This window comes from Macrotis lagotis, chromosome 1, assembly GCF_037893015.1.
Source record: "Macrotis lagotis isolate mMagLag1 chromosome 1, bilby.v1.9.chrom.fasta, whole genome shotgun sequence".
Lineage (NCBI taxonomy): Eukaryota > Metazoa > Chordata > Mammalia > Peramelemorphia > Peramelidae > Macrotis > Macrotis lagotis.
In genome coordinates, this window is record NC_133658.1 from 117,669,539 (window position 1) to 117,684,818 (window position 15,280).

The 15,280-nt window shown below is 34.5% G+C and overlaps 1 protein-coding gene across 1 annotated transcript in view; it reads left to right on the top strand.

The window, feature by feature from the left end:
• REL (REL proto-oncogene, NF-kB subunit) overlaps window positions 1–15,280 on the top strand; it is a 56,121-nt gene that overhangs the window by 15,237 nt on the left and 25,604 nt on the right. Inside the window, exon 4 of the mRNA XM_074206741.1 lies at window positions 2,915–3,006. Coding sequence (XP_074062842.1) covers window positions 2,915–3,006 — 92 coding nt within the window. The remainder of the gene's footprint in view (window positions 1–2,914; window positions 3,007–15,280) is intronic.

Consider the following 15,280-nt stretch of genomic DNA (forward strand, 5'->3'; position numbering starts at 1 on the left):
ATCGTATTCCTTTTTCCTTTTTCCCTTCTCCTTCATCTCCCTTAATCCTCTAATTTTTTCACCTTGATCCTTTAAAGGGTATTCCTTTCATTTTGTTAACCATATTTAATGTCTTATTTCATCTAATTTATAGATTTACCTTTGAAAATGAAGTTTTCATTGCTAGAAATCAGAAATCTAAAAACTAAACTATAATAGATAACTGGTAAAAGAGTAGTTTTTACTTTAGACATTTACAATATTAACTGATAGAAAATTTTCTTTCTAAATGACATTTAGTTAGTCTAGATATATTATTGAGTTTAATGACTTTTGGATTCTCTGTTTACATAATTATTAACAAAATAACCTATCAAAAGTTAAAGTCCATTCATGAGGGGTAGCTAGGGTGGGCACAGTAGATAGAGCACCAGCCCTGGAGTCAGGTGGACCTCAGTTCAAATGTGGCACCAGATACTTAATAATTACCTAGCAGTGTGACCTTGAGCAAGTCACTTAACTCCCTTGCCTTGCAAAAATTTAAAAAAAAATCCATTCATGATACATTTAGCCAAATACTCCTTTCTTAAGGTATAATACTTAAGTGGTTAAATATCTGGGATCTGTGCCTGGATTGGAACTATCATGTAAAAAGGTTCACTCTGACTAACACTGTTACAAATGATGAACCTAGCTAGTGTCTTTGGGGCCTTCAGCCTCTGTTATTTGCTCTTCCCTCTCCTCCATGTTTCTCTTTCTCCAGTCCTTAGCATCTTCATCTTCCTTTCTCCCTCAGTCTCCTTACCTCACCTTCCCCACTACCTGTTAAAACCTGTTCTTAGGAAAATATCTGAAATTTGTTCTCCCAAAGGCTTAATTACTTCAGTTATTTAAAGTGTTTGTAAGGGTAATCTGGGGGAAGTAGAGTGGAAGAATTTGCATATTCACTGGGATAAAAGTTTTCCAAGTAAGATAGAGTTGGTTTTCTTTTTCCCAAGCAAACTGATATTTTTTAAAGGATCAGTAAACTGGCTTGGTGTCTTTAAAACTGTATTTACCAATAAGCATTTATTCTTTATCCATGACTTTGCTTCTCTGACTATCAATATTTTTGATGTACACTTAAGACTATAATCAGGGGGCATCAGACTATTTTCAAGCGAACATATTAAAATTGACAATAGAAGTACAAAATAGCACTGTAGAATGAATTTACTAATTTGTCATTTTGGTTTTGGATACATATTAACAACATCAACTGTTTATCCATGTAAGGGATATAATGTATTTAGGCATCATTTCATTTCATATCCCATATTTCTTGGGTTAGGCTAAATTATGAATGGAAGAAGAGGTAAAGAGAATCTAGGACATGAGCAAACTCTTGTTTCCCTTAACATTTCTGTCTCCTGGATGTGTAGTATTTGTTTGGGAACATTGAGTGGATTGCTTTCTTTTTTCTATTCCTCAGATTAAAAAAAAAGTAAATGTATAATAGCAGTATAGTGCTTAGGAATTTCAATTGATTTTTTTTGACTATCAAAAAATTGTTATAATGTCAGCAATACTGGTGGTATACCTTTATCTTTTGAGGGGGAAAATGAGATCATTTTACTTTGGATAAACAAAATCTGAATGTAGATATACCTTACGGGATATTTGGAGAAATATTGTAGTCTAATGGAAAGAGCACTAGCATGAGTAGGGTTCGGATTCTGTGACTAACTGACTAACCAGATGAGTTAGAATGGTTTGGACTTAAAGTTCTAAGTCTCAATTTTTTCATCTCTGAAAGAGATGGTCAGACTAATATGTTCTAATTATGATGCTGCAATCATTACTGGCCAAAAATAATATGAAAACAGTGAAATCTAATTAAATAATATATTTAGAAATTATTTGATTTTGTTTTCAATGTTGATACTCAGTTGAAGAGCCTTTTCCTGAATAAAACTTATAAAGACAGCCTTAGAGTCACTGGATGAAGCTAGAAATACTATTGAGGAAGAGGTTATATGGTTTCAGTAATTTCAACTAAGTAGACTCTTTTAAGAAAATATAACTTCTTTAAAGAAAGAGAAAGGGAACTGCAAAGTAATTTCAGGTGCAGATTATGTAAAATAGTATATGTGAATTGGGTGTTTTCTGAGAGTATTTGGAAGAAAAAATTTGTAGGGCCTATAAGAAAAGCACACTATGAATTGCTAAGTAAAGTTTGAAGAACTGTCATATTATTATTATATAGAGCTTTGCTTCCTTGTTCATATCCACCGAACTTTAGTGATGTAATGGTTTTTCCATGTGGGACTATGTATGACTGCTGGTGGTGGTGGGGGAGTCCCCTGGCAATGATCTCTCCTAGTCACATGCAAATGAGTAGTGTTGATAACTATTCAGAACTTTTCCATAAATGTGACATTTTGAAATTTTGTAAATGTTTAATTTTTAAATATCAAAATCTCTTAATTTCCCATTGATTCTTCTGAGTGAATTATATTACTCTCATATCCATAATAAATAATGTTATAGTTGATAATGGAGCATTATGTACAACAGCGTTCCACTGCTCTCTAGGACCATTCTAGAGTGACATAATATCAACTATTCAAGCACCTATTAGTCACTTTTTGTGATTTTTAGTCTTCTGATCTTGGTGATTTCACTTTTTTTTTAAGGTTGGTTAATTTGACATGGACATACTATCAGAATGCAACTACAAATATCTTGTGTAAAATGTACATTGTGTTTTTCCTTTTAAAGTGGATTTTAGAAACTATTACTTTCCTTTCGCTTTCTGTCACTTTTAGATCACCATCTGTTATTATTAAAGTGACTAATTTTGTCAGTATTCAGTAGCTCTTAGGACCTTATTCTTGATTTTGTGACTGAGAAAAAAATCATTTACTTGATAGTTCTTTATTTTGCTCTGTTCTAGTTTTCAGAATTTGGGGATTCGATGTGTAAAGAAGAAAGAAGTTAAAGAAGCCATTATTTCACGAATTTCAGCAGAAATTAACCCTTTCAATGGTGAGTGTATTTTACAAGGTTAGGTGAGGACACAATTGGTCTGACTACCATTGTTTTGCAAAATTCTTTTCAGAAATATATGTTTTATAATTGTTGTGGTAAGATGAATCAAATTTATTATTCTACATTTTTCTCTTATCATTTTCCAAAGGTTAAAAGGAAAAAGTTTTAGAAATTGAGTATTGTAAGAGATAGAAACATACCTCTGTGTCTTTAAAAACCATAGTCTTAATGGAGAGACAAGATTAACATATGAAAAATGATATATCTTAATGATATATATATCTTAATCAGTAGTTAAATTGTGTATTATAGACCAGAAGTATTAAAGAATCCATAGAAGAGGAAGATTAGTGAGGTCTGGATTAATTGGTGAGGAGTTCCTTGTAGAGGTGAGATTTGAAGTGGCCAGTAAGCACTAGTTGGATTTGGATAGATAGCAGAGGATAGTATTTATATCTTCCAGACTAAGAGAAGACCATGAACAAAGCTCAGGCAGGAATGAACTCTTTGTTTTATAAGTGGCAGAACTATTCTTTTTTGGAGCGGAGAGTATATGTTGGGGAAGATTAGAAAATAAGGTTTGGGCAGGCAATGAGGGACCAGATCTTGAAAGTACAGAATGTGCTGCAGTAAAAAGTAAGAAAAGATGAAATGTTACCATGAAAATGACATAATAAAAGTGGTCTTTGGGCAAAAATCAGTCAGGGTGTAGTATACAGAATGACTGGAGTGAGATGCTGGAGGCAAGGGAGTCTTCTCAGAACCTTTTATTGAGTGATCTAGGAATTGGGGATCTGGGCAAGGGTTAGGGAAGCATAAAGCAGTCTCAGGCTTAGGCGGTGGGGACATCATTCACCAGATCCTGGGCCCTGGTTCTCTGCATTGTCTTCTGCCTTCCTCCTGTCCATCAGAGCCCCTCTAGTTCAGAAACTTAGACCCGATGTCGGCTCTGTTCAAATGATCTCTTGAAGAGTTTGTGTACTTTAGTCTCTCCTTCAAACTTCTCTACTTCTTGCTGCCTACTTATGCTTCAGTACTTTTATCATAATTCTTTTCTGCTCATGGTTTCCTACTGCTCTTAGAATAAAGTGTGATTATTTTTAGCTTGGCATTCAAGCAAGGCCCTGACTATTTTGCCTCCCCCCCCAGACCCCCCCCAAAACCTCTCCCCTTCTCTCACAGACACCATTTACTTCTCCCAAATATTTGCTTCTATGTTTTTTCTCCAGTTGTTTTTGTGCCTGGGACATTCTCTTTTTTTTCTTTTTTAGTTTTTGCAAAGCAGTGGACTTGCCCAAGGTCACACAGCTAGGTAATTATTAAGTGTCTGAGGCTGTATTTGAACTCAGGTCCTCCTGACTCCAGGGCCGGTCTGTACCACCTAGCTGCACCCTAGGACAATTCTCACTACTTATCAAAATCTCAATCAAGATCTGCCATGAAGCTTTCCTAGATTTAATTGGGATCTCTTTTTCCTCTGAATTCATTGATATACAATATACAGTTTATTTGCCAATTAATCACATGTAACTTTTCTTTTATTGTTGAATTTTAATGTTATTTAAATTTTCATGAATTTGCCTTATTTCATCTGAATTATAACTGATCTTAATTCTATTTATCCCTCATAATACTTAGCAGAGCTTTGTGCACATAATAGATAATAAATAAAATTTTTATTTGATTAATGGAGGAGAAAGCTACATTGGTGATGATTCTTATTTTGAATCTAGGTGCCTAGGGAAACTGCTGGTTAGAAAGGAAGGAATTGGAATGGGAAACTGGTTTTGGGGGAGAGAGGATGTTTTATTCTAGATATGAATCATAGCATTATAGAGCTGAGTTGAGCCTCAAAAATCAGTCATGTAGTCTCAGTGTTCTTATTTTACAGATAAGGAGACCAAGACCTAGAGAGGTTAACTGATTTGTTCAAAGTCACATTGAATTTAAGATGACAGAGATACAGGACTGAAATTGCAGTAAGAGGAAGAACTGTCCTCATGCATGTAGTATAGACATTGTACCATTTCCTTCTCCCTGAGATGTCAAACAATCCAGTATAGGTTATACGTGTGCAATTATGTCAAACATTTCCATATTAATCATTTTGTACAAGAAGACTTGAACCAAAAAAATGAAAGGAAGAAAAAAGAGAGAAAGAAGAAACAAATGCTTCAGTCTGTTTTCAGATAATATCAGTTCTTTCTCTGGCAGTAGATATCATGTTTCATCATGAATCCTTTGGAATGTCTCAGATCATTGTATTACTAAGAATAGCTAAGTTTATCATAGTTGTTCATCACTCAGTGTTGCTATTACTATGTACAATGCTCTCCCAGTTCTGCTCATTTTGTTTTACATTATGTAAGACCAGGTTTTTCTGAAATCATCCTTCTTTTCATTTCTTATAGAATAATAACATTTCATCACAATCATATATCACAGTTCATTAATCATTCCCACATACCCTTCAATATTTATTATTTTCCCTTTTTGTCATAATAGCCAATCTGATATGTGTGAGGTAGTACCTCAGAGTTGTTTTAGTATGCATTTCTCTAATGAATAGTGCAGATTTTATTCTTAGGACACTTTATTTCTGTAGCAGTTAGTAAGAAAAGAAAGGGACCTTCTGTTTCTATATTTTTAAATAAATAAATAGCCAAGTGACACAGTGGATAGAACTCTGATAGTACTAAAATTCATACATTTAAAAGCTGTGTGACCCTGGACAAGTCATTTAACCCTTTTTGTTTCAGTTTCCTCATCTGTAAAATGATCTGGAGAAGGAAATGGGAAACTACTCCAATATCTTTACCAGGAAAACCCCAGATGGGGTCACAGAGTTGGGCAAGACTGGATCAATTCAACAAATAGATAAACTTACTGGCAAAGTTATAAGTGACTGTAATGTTTTATAGTTTGGTCAAGGTAAATAGTATTCTGCAGATCCTTTTAAAAAATGTGCTCTATGTTTTGTATTATAGAGATAGAAAGTAATATAATACTAAAGATTGTCTTGTATGGTAATGATGTTTCATTATATTAACCAACCTACTGAGAGTCAAATCTTTTGGGCAAAACCCAGAACTAGATCTGTATACGGTTTTGACAGAAAAAGAAAACCAGGATCGTGTATTCTTGTATGAAGCATGACCAGTCCATATCTTATCCTTTCCTTGTTATAATCATTTTTGATTTGGAACTGGGTCCTGTTAATTGAAACCATGATAGCAACATAGTTTGGGGTTTCTTGTGAAGTATTTTATGATAGATATACTGGACAACTAAGGATTGCAAATGTGGTAGTTCAAAATTTTGAGATCTTTAAGCCCCTTTTTATTTTAATTAGAATCCACTGTCAATATAGTATAAGGAAAATGAACATACATAATAATACTTCTGTATTATTATTTAAAGTTGTTTCAATTTAGGTATAAAGTCAATTTTCAGTCAATATTTATAAAATATTCAATGATTGGATTCTATTTACTTTCCTAATACGACTGACTTTTTGTTAAGTTCTCAAAGGACATCTTGACACTGCAAATGGGAGAGGAATATAAAACATTTACTTAACCTGGTTTTTGACCCTGTGGTATTTGCATTTCTATCTTATGTTTTAGTTTTCTGTTTTCCATGTGTGTAGAGAATTTGTCATAAGGGTGTATAAGCTTTTATTTTATAATTTAATTTTTGAAGTAAATTGTGTCATCTTGGTATCTGACAAAGAGAAGAGTCTAGTGAGGCAAGTGATCTGTATTCCAGTTCCTAATCATCAGAGATTAGCACCTTTTACTTTATCAAATTAATCTATACAACAACAAACCAAAAAAGTAAAACTGTAAGGCTATTTTTGTATTAGTGGGCCAAATTATACATCCCTGCAGTAGTGGATTAGAGGACTAGAATGGCTTGGTAACATTGTATTGGGAAAAGAGAAAACAGAATGTTTACCATATGGTTGAAAATACAATATACTTTTAACATTTGTTTCTGTTAACCAGTAATTTTATTTTACATTTTTAAATTAAAGTCTTCCTTTGAATTCTTATGATATGGTGGTGATCCTGAGTTTATCCTATCCTACCTGGGATCTTGGCAGTGGATGATATACCTATCATCTAATTACATTTAGATCACCAAGTTAGGTTATTTTTTTTTAGCCATTAAGATTATCTTTCTACTAAAGCATAGAGGGGTTTGTGATTTTATCTGTTTTGTTGGAAATACCTAGACAAATTAAATCATAGATTTTTTTTAAGTACTGAAAAATTGAACCTAAAAACAGAATATCCTTGGTTTTGTTACTATTGAAATTTCCACAAATAGTGGGAAAATGCTGCTAACATTTATTAATTTCAATCAATTAAACCAGTTAAATCAACTTTAAATTTTATTTCAGGCTTTGGTCAAGTAAGTTAATATTTATTTTGTTTTAGCAGTTCATATAAAAATTCAGAACTTTAATTTTTAGGCAGTTTGGCACTGAAATTTCAGAAATTTCTACCCAAATTGACATAGATATCAATCCACAAGCTTTTATTAAATCACACCACTTCCTAGTCATCTCCTTCATCACCCTCATTTTCCTCTCACAGGAGCTTTGGACTCTGCTTCTAGATCCTTTCTCTTACTCCCCTTCCCATAGATGAATACTTACCTTATCTTGCCTCCAAATCACTTTGTGACAGTCTATATACATATACATATACATATACATATACATATACATACACATACACATACACATACACATACACATACACATACACATACACACATACACATATACATATATATACATATATATATATATATACATATATATATATATATACACACACACACACACATATATATATATATATATCATCCTTTGACTCTTGGACCATTATCTTCATCTTTCTCCCTTACTCAGCCCCTGGGTTTCTTCCCAATCTTCTTCCTTCTAATCCCTAAGGAGTTAGTGTCAGATACAGTCTTTTTTTTTTTTTTTTTGCAAGGCAGATGGGGTTGCCCAAGGCCACACAGCTAGGCAACAGATACAGTCTTTAAGAAGGAATTGAAATATAATTAAACTTTACTTTTTTTTTCCTTTCATAAAATGGCTTATCAACGTACAATGTACCCATTTTATGTCTTGTTTCACACTAATATTTAACATTCTTAGAATTTTAAAAAGTTTATATTCATGGAACTGGGAATATTTTAATTGGTTTTTAATTTACATTTTCAATTTCAAAAAGTCCGGCATGGTAATGTAAAAAGTTAATTTTTTTCCTTCCTATTATCTGTCACCATATGTGATTCATGCTTTTATGTAAGGTATTTCTATATTATTTGGGTCCTAAAGACATGTTTTAAACTTTTTAATTTAAAAAAGGAGAACATAAATGTTACATCAGATTCTGTTGATCAAGTATGAAGCAGAATTTAAAAATAGTTTAAGAGGAATTGGCTGGATGCACACTTCCTCTTTCATGATAGTTTATAGATTTCTATAATACGTTTATAAGGGCTGGTAACAAAATTGGTGAGAACTTGACACTAATCTACTTTCAGTATGGATTGTCTAAATGCTAACAAAAAAAGGGACATGATATTTGACTTGTGTGGCAACTGTTACTTTGAAGTCTCTCAAATTAATGCAGATTTGTTGAATAAAGACGGTGAAAGTTTTAAAAGGCTGGGAGTTATTAAAGAAGGCAAAACCACTCACTGACTCTGCCCTCTGTCTGCCTGAGGTTGGAGGTGGGCAGTGGTCAGTGCTATTACTAAGGAGGATGGTTCCAGGGAAGAGCTCAAATCTGGACCACTCCTGCTAGCTGTGAATCCTGTTAGGCTGACTGCCTTATAAAATGAAGGAGTTAGAATAAGAATAAGTATAGGCATTGACATTTATTTAACTCTTCCTTTGTGCCAGCACTGGACTAAGTGCTTTACAGTGAATATCTCATTTGATACTTACAACAATCCTGGGAGGTAGGGGTTATGATTATCCCCATTTTACAGATGAGGGAACTGAAGCAGGTAGCAGTTAAATGACTTACTTGTCCAGGATCACTCTAAGACGGGTCCTGACTCCAGGCCCTCTGACTGCAGGGACAGCCAGCCGAGGGCCCCGTCAGTTTTGAAATCCTGTGGCATTCCCAGCTTCGTTTCACATTTTCTTCTATGTGGTCCATTGGCACAATCAGACTGAACTCCTCATTGTTTCCCAAATTCAATAAGAAAGCTCTGACTTGCCAGGATTTGTGCCAGTTGTGGCCATGTGATGAATGAGTTCCCTGTTGCCTACTGGCACTGAGTCTTCTCTTCTTTGAAGTTTTCATTCCAGTGCTTCTTTCGGCAAAGCTTTCCCTCAGTGTTCTCAGTTCTTTTTCTTAGAACATTTTGTGGCATTTCTCTGTTGTCCCCATCAGTCTGTCTGAGCGCTTGTGTCCCAGCCCCAGTAGCTAGACAGTAAGTTTCTTGAGGACAAAGAGGCCTGTTTTTCATCTTTTGATTCCCAGGGTCTAACATTGTGCCTTGCTCATAATCAGTGCTTAAGAGCTGTTAGGGAAGGCTTCTTGCAGGGGCATCTTACCATGAGACTTTGTTTTACAAAGCCTTTTCACATAATCCTGGGAGACATTTTTACAGAGGAGGAAATTGAAAGTTCAGAGAAACTGTCTTTTTCAGGTGCGCACAGCAAGTAAGAGGGAGAGCTTAACCTCCATTATACCATTACCAAACTAGTTTTTAACCCTCTTTCTCATACTTTCATAAACTTAAGATTAACATGTTTCAACAAGCGTCATGCACACACACACCCTATATACATACAGAACAGAACATATGGGTGTATATATGAAGGTTTTTCATATTTTTATGTCTGTATACACATGGATATAAGATACACACACACACACATTCCTCTAGTCTAAACTTGTCTCCTGTAGGTTACATAACCTATTTGTTTTACTGTTTCTCCTTGGCAAGAGTTCTTTTCATCTTCTTTATGTTACCATAGTTTCATCCTCAGTTTTATTTTCAACATGTATTAAAGGTAGCACAAAACACTGGAAAAGGTGATTGAGTTTGGAATCAGAGGACCAGGTTGAAATCATAGCTTCAATACTTAATGACCGGGGCAGCTAGGTGGTGCAGTGCTTAGAGCACCGGCCTTGGAGTCAGGAGGACCTGAGTTCAAATCCGGCCTCAGACACTTAATAATTACCTAGCCATGTGGCCTTGGGCAAGCCACTTAACCCCATTGCGTTGCAAAAACTAAAAAAAAAAAAATACTTAATGACCAGCATGACCTTGCAAATCACCAAACCTTTTTTACACTTCTTTGTAAGACAAGGTTAGGAGCTAGTTGAGATACTTCTTTCCAGACCTAGACCAATTGAATCAAGTGAATTAAATGATTCATTCTTAGCTATTGGAGTTTTGTACTTAAGTTATAAAGACAGCTGACAGAAATATATAAGACTGAAAGCCTCCCCTCCATAGAGAAGTGAACAATGCCTATGAATAAAGTTCTCATTCCATCTGTCCCCTGAACCTGGAATGCTTTCCCTCCTCCACTCCAACTATTTCCTTTAAGTCTCATCTTCTAAGGGAAGCTTACCCCAAACATCTTCCCTCTATTAATTAACTCCTATTTTTCCTGTAGATAGCTTGAAATTTAAAAAAAAATTTATTTATTTAAGGCAGTGAGATGAATTGACTTGCCCAAGGTCACATGGCTAAGCCATTAAGTGTCTGAGGACGGATTTGAACTCAGGTCCTCCTGACTCCAGGGCCAGTATTCTATCCACTGCACCATTTAGCTGCCCCAGCTTAAAATATTTTTATATATTTGTTTGCATGTTTGGCACATAGTAGGCACTTAATAAATTCTATTGATTAATATTTTCACATTGTTGATATGTAAGTTAATAAAGTTTGGATGATTATTATTTATTTTGTGGAAATATTGAATATGCTTATATGATATCAAAAATTAAAAATTTATATTATGTTAAAATATATCATTATTTTGAATTATTTTGCACAAAAGAAAGGACCTTTATACACCAAAAATATTTATTGCAGCACTTTTTTGCAAACAAAATAAATGCCTATCAATTGATTGAGAGTTATTATCATGCTGGCAGAAGTTATATAGATGATGAATACAGAGCAGCATGGAAAGACATGAAGTGAAAAGGGGAAGTAAAAATAAGCAGGTCCAGGAAAACAATATACACTATGATAGCAATGACATAAATAGAAAGGACAATAACCACAAAACAATTGAAAATGAATGTTACGAAATTATAAAGAATAAACTTGGTCCCAGATAAGAGATATGGGAAGACCCCTTTCTCTACTTTCCTGCATTGGTTGCTTCTTTGCTAAGTTGGTGGTAGAATATTACATATGATGTCAGATTTTATTTTGATCGATTTCACTGGAATTTTACCCATCTTTTATATCTTTTTCTTTCTTTAAAAGTTTTTTTGACATATGTGATGGGATATCAAAGGAATTAGGACAGAAAAAGAATTGTAGGGGAAAACCAGAAGAAGTAATATCGATAAAAATTTACTAAAAATAGCTCATACTTGGAATTGTTGTAAAATACCCTTAATACATTGCATAAGCTAGATAACTTTTGCCTTCTTTTTCCAGAAATATAACCTTAAAGTCATATTCAGAAATTACTTGCCTTCTATGTTTATACTAAATTCTTTTCTGAAAGTATCAATCATTCAACTGTGTCACTTTTTGACGTAAGGCTGTCAAATACATTCATATTTGTAATAATTCTCATTCCTTTAAGTTCTTTTTTGTACATTATGGATTTATCATTATAATTGAAAGGAATGTCTTCAAGGCTGTAAACTGTAGCATAGATGCTGAATTGCACTGGAAGAGGAAGTTTCCCTATAGGGAATTTCCTAATTCTATGTAATCACAGGTCAGGTCCAAAAACAGAATTAAATGCCTACTGTGTATATCTAAGGCACTTTGGCTAGGCAGTCAGCTAATATGCATTTATTAGATATGTAATATGTGCCAAGTATTGGGAATACAAAGCCAGAAATGAAATGACTCCTGCAACACATATCCATATAAGTTATATACAAGTAATTTTGCATTATGAGAGCTAGAAAACAATGCATAAGATAATCCCATCCTTAGAGAGTATAATATTTTGTTGGTGAGATGATACTCATAATTGAGAATTAACAATAGAACAGTATATGATAATTGGTCCAGATAAAATTACAATAGAAATGCATAAGGAGAGAGAGAGAGAGAGAGAGAGAGAGAGAGAGAGAGAGAGAGAGAGAGGGAGCACACACTGGACTGGGGAGGGGTCAAGAATGGCTTACAAAGGAATAGGTCCTTTAAGCATGAATAATATTTGGAATGGTGGAGAGGTAGAAAAGTGAAGCCAACCAAAGGTATGAAATGCAATAATGTGTAAGATCTACTTAAGGGACCAAGAAGTTGGCTTGAATATAATGTTAATGACAGCCTACCTCTTGGCTCAATAAACCACACTGATTCCCTGTTTTCTCTAAGACAAGGATAAACTCCTCTTTGCCATCTAGCCCTTTCCTGTCTTTCCTACTCCCCTCTATGAACTCTACTTTTCAGCCATCCTGGCCTGTTTGCTGTTTTCCACATATGATGCTCCATCTCTGTCATTTGTTCCTTTGCATTGACTGCTTCCCTCTCTCCCCGTCCCCCCAAGCTTAGAATATATCCCCTTCTCACTTTTGTCTTCTTACATTTCTGCCTCCTTTAAGGCTCAGCTAAAAGATACCTATGGGAACCCTTTTCTGGCTCCTCAAATGTTGCTAGTACCTTCTTCTCTTTGGTTTACCTATCTGTGGTTTATATCTATTTATGAACATTTTTGTCTCTTCCATAGAATGTAAGCTCCTTGAAGTCAGGAAATGGTTCAAACAAATTGTATTGTTTTGGGTACACTGTCAATATACCAATGGTACAGGGCCTGACAAATAGTAAACTTCTAACAAATGCTTTTTGATTGATTAATATTGCAGAATAGTGAGCAACCAATTTAAAAAGGCAGCTTGGAAATCATTAATGTAAGGCTGTGGAAAGGAGTTTGATTATTATTATTATTATTATTATTATTATTACAAAGGCAAGGGGTAGCTATTAAAGATTTTGGAGCAGGGGAATGTGTTAAAAATGTTGAAGTGGTTCAAGTGTTAAAAGTTTTTTATTAAGCTTAGGATGCTAGACTATGATATTTGGGGGGGTGTATTTGTTGTCAAATTGATGTAGAAAAAAAGAAACTTTCACATTTTGATAGGAGCTTAGCAATGTGAAAAGGGCAGCAGAGCCAGAAAGTTATTATTAGTATGAAGAATTATGAAGTGCTAAGCTTTGTAGCATAATTGAGTCAGTCAGCCCATTCCCTTGGCTGTGGTGTCACTAGGTGGTAGATGGGCACTGTGGGAAGCTCACTAATTAGATGATGAGGCATTTAGTCCACTCTGGGGACAGTGTCAGGAGGGGAGATTGACTGGGGTGGTAGAGAAGGGCCCGCACCCTGGAAAGCTCACTGTTCCTTTGGTATCTGGCAAGATCAAGCTCTAGGGAGTGTTCAAACAGCAGAGCAGCAGAGCTCCATGAAGTGTTAAAGTGTTAAAGCTGTTGCCAATCACACTGATGAGTACCTCACAATTCAAAGATGAAAGGGTTAAGAGGAAAAACTGTACTGACAATGGAGAGACAGGTTAGGATATACTCGATTGTGGCATTCTGTCATTACTTACCTGACATTGTTGTTGTGTTGTGCTGCCAATGGGAGGAATCAAAACCATTTAAGGCCAAGAGACTCCTGCAGCAGCCAAACCATCTTCAATAGTCCTGTTCCTATTAATCAGGCCCTGGGATTGAATGATTCTGGTATAGGCAAGTGAGAAGGCTGCTTGGTACAGCATACCCCCACTGTAATAAACATAATGGTGCAGTTCATACCTCCTATCATTTGGTTGGTTGATGTGACCTTCTTCAATACTGAAGGACTAGTAGTAGTAGTAGTAGTAGTAGTAGTGGTGGTAGTAATTTTTTGTGAAGAAGAAAAACAACTCCTAATTTTTCTCACACTCTAATTAGGGTGATTAAGTAGCATTAAGCTACTTATAAAAGGGAAGAGAGGGGCAGCTAGGTAGCACAGAGCATTGGCCCTGGAGTCAGCAGTACTTGAGTTCAAATCCAGCCTCAGACACTTAATAATTACCTAGCTGTGTGGCCTTGCACAAGCCACTTAACCCCATTTGCCTTGCAAAAACCTTAAAAAAAAAAGGCAGAGAGAAGATTCTGACATCTTTATTCAGATTTTTAAGAATATTATAAGTCATTAAACTGTATGATTGATATTTCTTTAAATTTTGGGGAAGGATTCAACGTGTTTATAGTCTCATAAATTTAAATCTAATATACCATTATTTTGAGTTATTTTACATATATAAGTAAATTTTCACAGCTGTCTTATGTCAGGTGATCTTTATTGTTCAAAATCTTTAAAAAGATATTTGAAGTCATTTACATTTTCTATATATCATGATATTACAATATTGTTAAAAATTCTTGCCTACCATTATGTTGAGGGGGTGCAGAATGTACCTAACTGTGATGCAAATAATGATATTATTTTGACCTTTAGGTAGTAAGATGTGCTAATTCATGGTATAGCATGTTCAGGTTAGAACCTCTGTACTATGATGCAATTCTAAATCTGATGAAAATTTAGGGATGATATAAGAATAAGAAATATTATGTTGCTGTTATATAGGAATTTATACATGCTATTTTGCTGAATTTCATGGCTGTGAAAACCTTAATCAAAAAATAGTTATTTTAATCAGTTTTGCAGCATAAAAATTAGAAAATTTGTATTTTAGTGGTATGTGTAGGAATTTATATATACACATTTATGTGTGTGTATGCTTTCAATTTAAGTACTCTTCTGAACAATGAATGTAAGCAATATGAGAATTTATTTCTTTTGGGATTAAAAAATACTAAAGTCAGAATTTTGGTAATTTTTATGATGATAGGTATACCATAAGGTAAAAAGGGATTGGAAATACTTGAATGATGAATTCAAGTTGGGGCAGGAAAATGGTATATCAAAGGATTAAAAATGTGCCGTTCAACTTTTTTTTTAAATTAACATATTTGTCTAACCTCTTTTTGAGTTAGTTGTATGGTATTTCTTGTAAGATTTGAGTTTCTTTTAAATATAAAT